The sequence below is a fragment of the Carassius auratus genome, chromosome 6 (assembly GCF_003368295.1).
Source record: "Carassius auratus strain Wakin chromosome 6, ASM336829v1, whole genome shotgun sequence".
Classification (NCBI taxonomy): Eukaryota; Metazoa; Chordata; class Actinopteri; order Cypriniformes; family Cyprinidae; genus Carassius; species Carassius auratus.
Window position 1 is genome coordinate 6,921,203 of NC_039248.1, and position 12,082 is coordinate 6,933,284.

The window sequence follows — 12,082 nt, forward strand, 5'->3', positions numbered from 1 at the left end:
CTTCACATTAAAAGCTTAAATAGTTAACGTTGGTTAATGTATTAGTTAACATGAATTAAAAATGAACCATGCCTGTAAATAGTTTTATTTAATGTTTTGTAATGCTAATTTATACTACATACAGTATATATACACAGGTCCATCTCAAAATATTTGAATATTGTGAAAAGTTTTGATAACTTATTTCAAAAAGTGAAACTTTCATAATTTCTAGATTCATGACATATAAAAGGAAAACATTAAAAATAAAATTTTGTTTTAATTTTGATGATAAGCTTACAGTTTACAGCTCATGAAAGTCAACAATCCTGTATCTCAATATATATAAATTATTGGTGGGCCGTTATCAGCGTTAACGGGAGACTTTTATCGGGCGATGAAAAAAAATATCACCGTTAATCTATTCTAAAAGTTGGGTTGAGAGCTGGGTCTATAATAGGCGAGATATGATGACTTTCACCTCGATATTTTAGTGCGGATGTATGCCTAACCGAATTGCACTGTAGGGGGCAAGAACGAGACTTCGAATCTGTGTGTATGCCTACTGTGAAATTACCACATAAAACCTGACTTCACAATGGAAATCTCGCCAAGATGCATGCCTGTTTCACACATACTCCATCTGCAGTGCGTTTGCAGTCCGCTACTCAGTACGTAAATGATCGCTGCACTGCTGCAGATGCACCACTCCTGCAATGCACTGACGGACCACAACCGCGTGAACCCTGGAATCCGTTAACATTGGTGCGTAAAAAAATACGAAACGCAAACGCACTGCAGATGGAGTATGTGTGAAACAGGCATAAGGTTGTTTGCACCTTTTCTCAATCACTTTGTGATGCATTTTGCAAACAGGATATGAGCCCCTGGTCTAATGCATCACTAGAATTGAGAAACCCGTTCTAAAAGACTTATTATTATAAGTCATTATTTTATTTGGGTAGCACACATATTCTGAATGCCTTTGGCAGAATTCAAATGAGCCATTTTAATCTATCTTAATCTAGATTAATTCCAAGATCACAGTGAGATTAATCTAGATTAAAAAAATTCATATATGCCCACCACTAATTAGAATATTTATATTTGAGTTTCATTAAATGACCATACCTAAAGTATAAATTCCAGGTATCTATTGTTCTTTAAAACCACAATAATGGGGAAAACTTTTACTATAGTAAACATGGTAAATGCAACCACTTGGAGAAAAAGTCAGCTTCTTATTCTCTATCACAATTGTGTTTTTATTTAGTAACATATTTTATCAGTCATAAGTCTCGTCTCAAGAGTTTAGCTCCACGTAGAATATGTCATCAAAATAAAATAATGATTTTTGTTCGGGTACTTTTATAAAAACAGAGAGTCAGCACTGCGGATCATAACAAAAAGCAGCTATAACACCAGCATTAAAAACTTTTTTTTATAAGTTGAGATCACTTTCAGTCAGCAGCGTGTGTTTGAAATAATTTGGTCCGATGTTTTAATCATACAAGGCAGAAATATTTATAACATTACCACAGTAAACATGGTAAATATGACTGTTTGAAGAAATCAGACGTCATGCTTTTGAATTTGAATATGTTACAAAGAATACAAACACACGGTCACTTTTATCATGCTCGTTTTGTGATCGTGCTAGTTCCAGTGACTTATTTCTTAGTTTTCTGATAACTTCTCTTTGTTGGTGAAATGATGGGGTTGCATGACGTTGTTCCTGTAAGGGGCGTGTTTTAGTGATTAAAACTATTCTGGCCTCTGTGCTACTGGCCCGAGGCTATTAGCCCCGCATGGCCCGTTTTAAGCCCTGGCTCGCACTGGCCCGACAGTGGAAATGCGGCTAAGTTCTGGAGTCTGGAGGATGACTGGAGAGGCACAGTATCCAAGCTGCTTGAAGTCAAGTTTCTGAAGTCAGTCATGAATTGGGGTGCCGTGACGTCTACTGGTGTTGGTCCACTGTGTTTATCAAGTCCAAAGTCAATGCAGCCATCTACCAGGAGATTTTGGAGCACTTTATGCTTCCATCTGCTGACAAGCTTTATGGAGATGCTGATTTCCTGATTTCCAGAAGGACTTTAGCACCTGCCCACAGTGCCAAAACTACTTCCAAGTGGTTTGCTGACCATGATATTACTGTGCTTGATTGATAAGCCAACATGCCTGACCTAAACCCCATATGGAATCTATGGGATATTTTCAAGAGAAAGATGAGGAGCTGAAGTCTCATTAGTGCCTCAGCAGTGCCACAGGATGATTGCTTCCATGCCACACCTCACTGATGCTGGAATTTGTGCTAAAAGAGCCCCGACCGAGTATTGAGGGCATAAATGAACATGCTTTTAAGAACTTGTGCACTTCTGTTTTGCAAATCCTTTTTTTGATTGATCTTAGGAAATATTCTAATATTGTGAGATACTGGATTTTTGACTTCCATGAGCTGTAAGCTCTAATCATCAAAATTAAAACAAAAAAACTTAGAAATATTTAACTTTACTTGTAATGAATCTAGAATACATTAATTTTTCACTTTTTGAAAAAAAAAAAGGAACTATTTCACGATATTCAAATTTTTTTGAGATACACCTGTACGTAAGTTTATGTAGCAGCTAACACACTAAGGATGAACAATACTAACTCACCATTTTGGGACAGATTTTGGGGGCTATTGGTGACTTTAATTGTAAAGTGGAAACAATGCATTAACTAACATATAGTTAGCAAAGATAAAGTAATGATGAACAGATGTGTTGTTCATTGTTAGCTAATGTTAACTAATGCATTAACTAACGTTAACTAATACAACCTTAAAATAAAGTGTAACCCAGCTGGTAACACTTTACAATAAGGTGTCCTTGTGACAGTGTAATTATACATTTAAGTATGGAGTAATATTAATTAACTTAATTTACTTAACTGTATAGTTAGGGTTTGGCTTAGGGTTACTTGCTTGTCATTATGCATCATTTTTTATTGTTATTTAGTAAGTAAATGGAACATGTAACAGGGACACTGTAAAATAAAGTAATACCGAAAACTTATTTTAAATTGTAGTTTTCCCAGTATTACTGCTTTCACTGTGTTTCTGATCGAATTAATGCAGCCTTGGTGATCAAAGGGACTAAAACATTAAACAATTTCCCATGCTCAAAGTTTTGCAAGTTTCTTTTCCAAAGTACATATGCAAAACAATAGTATTTTGCTAACATACTTTTAAAAGAATACTTTTATAGTTAAATGCAGTGACATTTTAGCGGTTCACTAAGTGGCTGATTCAGTCAGTTTATTCAGTGTTTCTGAGTAATTCATTACAAAAAGTCTACTAAGAGTCATGCGTTTGTGAATCCAGCAAAGCCAATGCAGCAGAAAGAAATACTGTCTTCATGTTATTTTGCTGTACACAGCATTTTTATCTAATCTCATTCCATTCAGATTGCAAGCTCACATCATAAGTAAAATACAACTTCTTGTAGTATTGTGCCACAGATTCAGCAGGGGTGGCATGATGAACAATGATGAACAAAAAGTGCAAAAAACTAGGTACTAAACTCCTCATCCAAATTCTATAATACAGTGATAAATAATATATTCATTACTCACCTGCCACAGAATTTGGCCTTGGCATAACCAGAGAAGTGCTGTGGTATGTGATTGGTCCATCCACAGGTGATGTCACGACGGGTGCTGCCCCTCCTGTGGTGCTTGTCCTCACCGGGGTTTCACCAGATACTGCAGCCTCCTCTAGGGTTTTGGGAGTGCAGGGCAGATGAGTGCTACGCCCGCTCTCGCCTCTTACACCCGCAACGCCATCTTTCGCCCACTCCAGACTAGAGCCACAGCGCTCTTCATTCTCGCTGGAACTGGTGACTGTTGCTGCAGAATGGAGAGAAAGAGATAGATGAAGGTGAATGAGGTATGGGGGGAGGGGCAAGATATTAATGGGAAGGACACAAGAGGAAGGAACGCCCCAGAAGGTCAAGCAAGAACATCATGGAAAAGAAAACAGGAATTAACCATCAAAGGCAGTTTTGGAGAGACGGTCAACAAACAATGATCTTTGAGTGTAAAGACATAAAATAGAATTCATTCAGGTAATTGCGGTCAGACATTTTGCTTTAATGCAGCTGTCATTGACCTTTCCTTGCTGCAACCAAAAAGAAAAACACTATTTTGGGCTTTCGAAAAACCTACTGGTGTCCTACTTCAAGAAACCTCAGGCAGACCTGAAATAAAGACACAACGCTGTCCCAGTTTTGATAGAGTGTATCTCAGACTCATGAGCATTAAAAGCACAGGCCAACAAAAACACTTCAATACTTCAAGAAAGTTAAACAATAAACAGCTTTGATAATTCGGTCTCAGGAAGGCATTGCTTCCTGTCTTCCTCACGGTCATGGTGCTGTTTTTTTTTTGTGGTGCAGAAAAGCTAGTCGTGCATAAACATACAAAACTCTGTCAGCATCTCCAAATGTACTGTAACATGTTAGAGATGCCCAAAACTCAAAAACAGCACTGAGAGACAGAAGAAAAGCAGAAGGAGCATTGGGGAGTAAAACCAACCCCTTATAATTGAACCAGTCGTGGCTTAATGGATAGAGAGTCCCGGTCCCGGGTTTGAGTCTCAGGTCCGGCAGAGATTGTCGGTGAGGTGACCGAATCATCAGCGCTCTCTACACCCTCAATACCACAACTGAAGTGAGATCTTTGAGCAACTGGTTCCCAGGTGCCACAGCATTGGCTGCCCACTGCTCCGGGTGTGTTTCATGCTGTGTGCGTAGGTGTTTGTTCACTACTCATTGCTGTGTGTGCGCACTTGGATGGGTGAAATGCACAAATTACAAGTATGGGACACCTATGTCCTTTCCTTTTCTTTCCTTATAAAATAAGTAAAGAACTCTGACATTTATTATTAATAAACAGTTAACTCCTCAAGTACTCTACACACTAAACTATTTAAACAAACCAATCACAATTCTGCAGTTTCTTTGGAGTGATTTAGATTGGAGATGAACATTTGCTGTTCAATGAATTTAAATGAAATGTGTTAGCAATGAAAACATACCAAACAATAAGATTTAAAGTTATGGAGTTGCTGCAAATATACATATATAAGAGTTTGAAAATGTTAATGAATTCAAAGTTGTTTTGCCAGCTAAAGGAAACTCCACATAAAATACTCCACACAAAATAGAAAATTATCTTACCATTTATTATTGCTCATGCCATCCCAGATGTTTACACTTTATTTTGTCCATTGAACACAAACAAAGACTTTTAGAAAAATATTCAGTTAGACTTATGGATTACTTTCATGTCCACTTTAGTGGTCTTTCCACTGCACATGAGATTCGGACACGACCATAGACTGTATTAAAACATGGACATAGTGTCCGTGACATCACCCGTAGACTACTGAAGTGTGTTTTTGAAGCCTAAAGTGTGCAGAGCAGGCCATCACCATCTTGGCAGCACGTCACCGCGCGACTCTCCCGGACAATCAAAAATGGAAAAAAAGGCGGGAGCAACTTGCTAAAGCCACACACACCTAGCGCGACGGCAGTGTCAGCAGTGGCAATCCACCTGCCACTCAAGTGGCTACACCCTTAATTATGCAGAACTTTAAGTCTTAATATAATTTAAATGGATGAGCTATGAAAAAAAAATTCACCCCCCTCACAGTTGTCATGAAGGGCAAAATTAGCTATTTAGACCAAAATAATTTTTGCACCAGGCTGTAAACATGTTTTTTCTGCTTTAAAGTTGGGAATTTTAACATGGCAAGTCTATGGAATTGACTCCCTTTTGCAACCAGCCTCAAGCGGCCAGTCGATGAATTACAGTTTTAGTCACTTCCTTATTGGCCTCACGAGAGAGAGCAGGAGGTTGGCACTTGGAGACGACGTCGCATTTCTCCCGCTAGTGGCAGTCGCACAGAACTCTCAAACTGGTCGAGCAGCAACCCTTACCTCGGCATATTCACAATGGTAAAAATAATAATTTTAATGAATATAATTAATGTATGAATGCATCGCCACAAATCAAATCAAAATAAAAACATAGTGGGCTTTATGGGGCTAATCAACGTAATGATTTAATAAATAATTATATCTGCCATAATTATACTAAAGCACCATTTTACAGAAATACTGTAAAAAGAATAATGTTAAAGTGAACAAAATGTTAGTAATTCTAACCTTACGCTCATAGTTTTTAATAGAAAACAGTTTCCAGTTGGCCGGTTGGATACGGTCTAGCCGCAGAAGTTCAAATATTTTATATATTTTTATCGCATCTAAAACTCAAATAGGATCCAAATTTTCCACAAACGCATATGATTGAAACTCCACGCAGGTCCCGCAGTACTTTCCATCCTGTCGCTTGTCGTTCGTCAGAGAAAGTGGATAGATGGCTTTTCTGTGGTTTTTGAAGTGTCAACTTTGGAATTCTTGTGCACTTCCATTATAAGGACTAAGGGTTGATTATTTTTCTAAAAAAAGTTTGTTTGTGTTTATAAAGTCATATATATCTGGGATTGCATAAGGATGAGCAAATGATGAAAGTAATAACATTTTTTGGTGAAGTATACCATTAATTGCCAGGTTTAAAACAGGCAAGTGTACTATTGTCTTTGCACTCAAAAAAAAACTGAAAACTACTCTAAATTAAATGTTCGGAGCTCACAAACCTTTTGAATAAATCAAAAGGCATGATTAGCGAGCAGTTAACAAAAAACATTCCACAAAAACACACCTTTGAAACAAATACCTTTTTATTAAACAAAACATAGTTCCGTCAAATAATTAAAAATACAACAACACATGGACTTTATCTTCACTTTTATGCCAGCATTCTTCCTGCTGAACTTCGATGATTAAATTCTACCAAACAAAAAACACAAATGACTTGAATTGAGTTAAATGTAATTTCTGTAATTTCAGCAATAAAAATTAAAAATGAAACAATGTATTGAACATTTTCTCTTGTGTTTCTGACAGCTGGATGACGGACCAGCTTTTAATTCAGCCCGACAGATATGCTTTCACGCTTGGCTTGAAAAGACCATTCATCAGTGAGTTGTTTCTCTTTTTGTATTGTGTTCAATGTGAAAGAACCTTAACTCTGAAATTATCGCTAAAATGTTTGTATGGAGCCTGTATGCTATAAGCAACCATTTTAATACCATGGAAAAATGGTACCAAATTAAAATGGACTTTCAGAAAAAAGAGGTCTTTGCAGTGAGTTAGATGTTACCTATGATCCCGCTGTCCTTGCTCTCCAGGGTGGAGCTAGGTGTGGTGATGATGGTGGATGTGGCAGTGGAGCAGGTGCTGGAGCAGATGACAGAAGTCCTGCTGTTGGACGAGGTCTCAGGTAAGGTGGAACAGGGGCTCTCAGCGCTGGGAGACGCTGTACTGCTGGTCAGTGTGGAGCAGGGACTCACGCCTTGACTGGACACTATACACTACAGAGTGTGTGTGTATGAGAGAGAGAGAGAGAGAGAGAGAGAGAGAGAGAGAGAGAGAGAGAGAAATGAAGCAAACAGAAGAAATAAATAAATAAACACTGCATGAAGGAAAAAAAGAGACGGGAGGAAAATCAAAAAGGGAGCGAGGAGATAAAGTGATAGATGCAAACTGTTAAACTCAGCTCTTATGTCCATACAAGGGCAAGGCCAAAAATACTCCAAGCCCTCCAGTCTGATTTTGTTCCAATATAAGCAACCAATAAGATGCTTTTAAAACCAGATTCAACCCTGCAATGGCGACGGTAACCAACACACAGACAAAGATACATCTGCATTTTACTAGTGTTTACACTGGCAATACTTTAGTTGGGAATAAAGAGTGAATCTGAAAATCTGATAAAATAAGCCAACAAATAAAGATGAAGAGAGAAAAAGCACAAAAAATGTTTAAGGCTTTGAGACCTAAATGGTTCTTAATGCTAGTCTTATTGTAAAAAATTAATCTGTGATTACAACCTTCCACAACTGAATCAAGTGAAGAAAATTAAGTCCAATTCTACCTTTACTTCCGAAATACATCACATTACACAAACAGAATAGGCTGCAAACAGTTTAATGTTGACTTTAAAGCTGTAGTTCTCAACCTTTTTGAACCAAAGGCCCCACCATACCCCAACACAATATTCAAAAGCCAATATAAGCCAAGATATGTTTGGTATTTCTGCTGTTATATGACAAAGTTGCAGGCTAGGAGTATTTATATCTTAAAAAATAAACCTTGATTAAATTTGTGACTCCAGAGGTTTCAAGAACTGTATGTTCTTCAATAAAAGCTTTAGCTATTACATTTAATATTTTTGTTTTAGTGATTCAATTCAGTTATATAGAGTTACACTTTTTATTAATGTATTCATTTAAATACTTTGACATCATCCATTGGGGCCTTGGAAGTTTGCTGAGGACCGGACCAAGTTGAGAACTAACGCTTTAAAAGAGCTGAATGCAGATTAACCCAAAGAACTACCATAATGTTGGTGTGTGAGAAATTATGGATAATCTACCTGCTGCATATCTGAAAGAAGTGCTTACAGAGCATAAACCAACAGACTTAAGATTTCTGCTTGACTTTTAATACTGGACAGAGTACATCAAATCCTAGATACTACTCTGTCCTCTCCTCTTACCTCTCTCTGCACTCTATATAGGTCAGGGAGAGTGATGGTGTGCATGTGTGTGTGTGTGTGTGTGTGAGAGAGAGAGAGGAATCAGTGTACCGGAGCCCTGGTCCCCAGAGAACTGTTGCCTGCCAGCCGCTCACCAATAAAAGATTCTCATCTCTCCACACACACACACACACACACACACACAGACACAAACACACACACACATCAGAGTAAAGCAGAGCGCAAGCTTTCAGGTAGAGCTTCATGCACCTGTTCAATAATTTCTTCAGTGCTGCAATAGTGTTAGATGAGCGTGCGTAAGAGGGACACTGTTGCTTCACCTGCATCATCCGTTTTCCCGCAGAGAAACTGCATTGCTCACCGGTAGCAACATCTCCAGGGTGCTTCTCCACATCAAGATGGTTTCTACCCTTATAAAGCGGCTGTGCACGTACAAAGGCAGCAAACACGCAGAAACCAGCATTCGTACTTAATGCATTGCGTTTAAAAAGTCTGAAGGTAAAATAAGACACTGGCAAATCAGAAATCAGCTTCTCATTTATGATAATACATGACTGATGAAGCATGTTTGTGGAGGAATTCAGCAACTAGTAGCTTTCGGTGCAGCAATCCATAAAAACGCTACGTAAGCCTCTTAAGAGCGAATTTTATCCCAGATAAACGCCTCAAAAGCTCTGTATGATGTATCTACTTTCTGATGATGTGGACAAACCAACACAAATCGCTTTGAACATTAGAAACAAATAGAAAAAGACACTGAATGAAAATCAAAGCCAGCGTTTAGTAATCAGGAACTAGTACATTACAGCTATACACTGACACAACAAAGCACAAATCTAAGCTGTCACACACAAGTAAATAAATACAAAAATGAATACAAAAAAGTAAATAATTTTAAATAAAGCTCTAAAGAACTCTGTTTTCCATGTCACCTGCACTCAAATTCTTGTCACATAAAGCAAAACATGTCATCCAGTGGATTTTGAAAGCTTTTGTGAAAATTACAAATTGTACTTCCACATTTTTGTAGTGCGTTATGGATGTTGAAGTTTGCCTACCTTTCTTGACAGCCTGTTTTCTCTAGTCATGCAGCACCAATTTAAAAAACCTGTGCTTCTACTGCAAAGTTTTATTAAAAGCCAATCTTGCCAGCAGTGTAAAGTCCGAACAACATCAAAAAAATCTAAAGCCAAGCTCTTCCAGTAGTGTGTCTGGAGTAGAAGTGTGATTCTGAGGGCAGAACAGCTCCAGCAGTGTAATCGATCTCTCTGATAAATGACCTCTGGTATATAAGGCTGATTGGGTGTAACCTGACTGAAAAGGAAATTCAGAAGCCGCTTCCTGTTTCTAAGGATTTTATCGTCCTGATCTTGCAATCATCAGTGACATGATGCAGCAGGCAGGTTGTTTGTGTCTCAGGTTGCATGTCTGTTTAGTTGTTTAGATCTGTAGAGTTCATGCTTACCTGCTTCTCCTCCATGTTTGTTTGTGATGAGGTGGGGATGGCGTCTCCCAGCAGGAAGCCCAACCGTGTCATGAGCTCCTGGACAGCCGGGGAGGAGCCAGACTCAGCCGGCGACAGCAGCTCTGCACACACACACACACACACAAAGGTTAGAAGAGGATGCACACAAAAAGCCCACGCCCAAAAGCAACATGCCTACAGGTACCCAAACCTCAAAGGATAATATCACATTGGCAATAAATCTACCACATTTATATTCAAACCCTACATTCAGTCTAATTACATATTCAACGCTATTCCTCCAGGACGTTTGACAAATCTGTCCCAACTCACCAAGATCCAAAGGACTGGTGTAGCAGTTCCTGTGCTCTCCTTTCCTCTCCTCGCGCTGCCTTTCACAGTCTCCTCTGCTCTCTCGCAATCTGCGTCCCTCCCTCTCACATCTCCCTCTCTTGCAACTGTCCTCTCTCTATCAGTCTCAATCCCTCCCTCCCTCTCCCTCCTCTCTGCTGCCCTGTATCTCTCGCTCTGTAGTACAACACACAGTCTTTACAGTGCTCCGCACAGCTTCAAAAAGCCTAGGTTTGAGATGCGGTTATTATGACAACCAAGTTTCCATCCATTCTAAGGCTGTGTGTGCGTGTGAGACAGAGAGGACAGGGTGTGAATGTGAATGAGCAGAGATCGTGCTCGCTGCAGTCACTGGGCTAGTACAACTGACTAGACACACACACACACACACGTTCATTCATTCTCTCTTTCTCACGTGCACCATCCCACAATTCTGCATTGCCAGACATAAAAATAAACATTCATTCTACATTATACTGACATTTTAGAGACTTAATTCAGTGATGTTTATTGAGTTGTGTTAAAAAACGGTTAGATTTGGAAATAGGAAAAATTGACTAAACAAAGACTAAATAAATCTCCCTGGTTTTGCTGCACATGATTAATCATTGCATGCTATTCTAATGAATAAAAAAGTTTTGCTAATGTAACCAAGGCCATATAGGTGGGGGGAAATATTAACCAATAATGTTATAGATTGAGTAATATATATTAAATATAATATTATATATTAAAATACATTAGTTCAAATCTATTAACATTTTTACTGACATATAGCTCGAGACTTGCGGATATAAAATGATAATTAAACCATATTTGGAGTAATGCACATTTCTTAATATTAAGACTTAAATGTGTCTTAATGTCACTCTTGATGGGGATATCTGTCTCTAAATGCAAGATATTTAAAGTGAACCTAAAGTATACTTGCAATAGTCAATCTTTAGCACAATCAATCAGACTTCAGTAATTCTTCAGGGTAAACAGGGCAAAGTAGCACAAGAGCGCATTTCCAAAACAGCGCAGATGGCTGTGAAAAATATCTGCAGGTGGTTTACTAACAATGTGCAAATTAAAGAACACGGATGCATCTCATTTACATATCGACCGACGCAATATACCAAGTGCAGTGCAAATTAGTGTAGTCGCAAATTAAGAATAAAGACATAAAAACGCCACAGTACATTTAAAAGAACCGGAGGCAAAAACAACGAAGGGCTGCAAGACGTTTTGATAGACCTGGTATTACGTGACTCCTAGGTCAGGGTTCAAAGTCGTCTTTTATTTCCTGAAGCTAATTCAAAATAACATGGCTTGGCAAATTATATGTTCAGATAATCAGTTCTTCTGGCATTCAAAATAAATTAATATGTGTGGAAAAAATCCTCTCCCTTCTGCCATGTGCTCGCTGTTCTCTGAGGTGCCTCTTCCTAGCAACAGCAAATGCAGCCATTTCATGCGGAAAATAGTTTAAGACGTTAAATAATGGCGCAAATACCAGTTATACCAAAGCGCAAACATTAGTAAAATGTGTTGCGTGCTTCATTTGAATACTCTCCTCCCATAACTGTTGTGTCTGAAAGTGAAACTCTTACAAATGCATATTCAATAAGGTCAGGTGAA

General features: G+C 38.5%; 1 protein-coding gene across 3 annotated transcripts in view; it reads right to left on the reverse strand.

Annotated features, from left to right (window-relative positions):
* LOC113093078 (protein TANC1) overlaps positions 1-12,082 on the reverse strand; it is an 87,777-nt gene that overhangs the window by 30,801 nt on the left and 44,894 nt on the right. For 2 of the 3 annotated variants that reach the window (XM_026258935.1, XM_026258930.1), the window contains exons 5-7: positions 10,109-10,230; positions 7,246-7,456; positions 3,595-3,867 (exon numbers count right to left, since the gene is read on the reverse strand). In XM_026258935.1, coding sequence (XP_026114720.1) covers positions 3,595-3,867; positions 7,246-7,456; positions 10,109-10,230 — 606 coding nt within the window. Of the gene's footprint in view, positions 1-3,594; positions 3,868-7,245; positions 7,457-10,108; positions 10,231-10,441; positions 10,567-12,082 lie in introns of those variants that run through there. The other variant, XM_026258942.1, reaches the window with a different exon arrangement.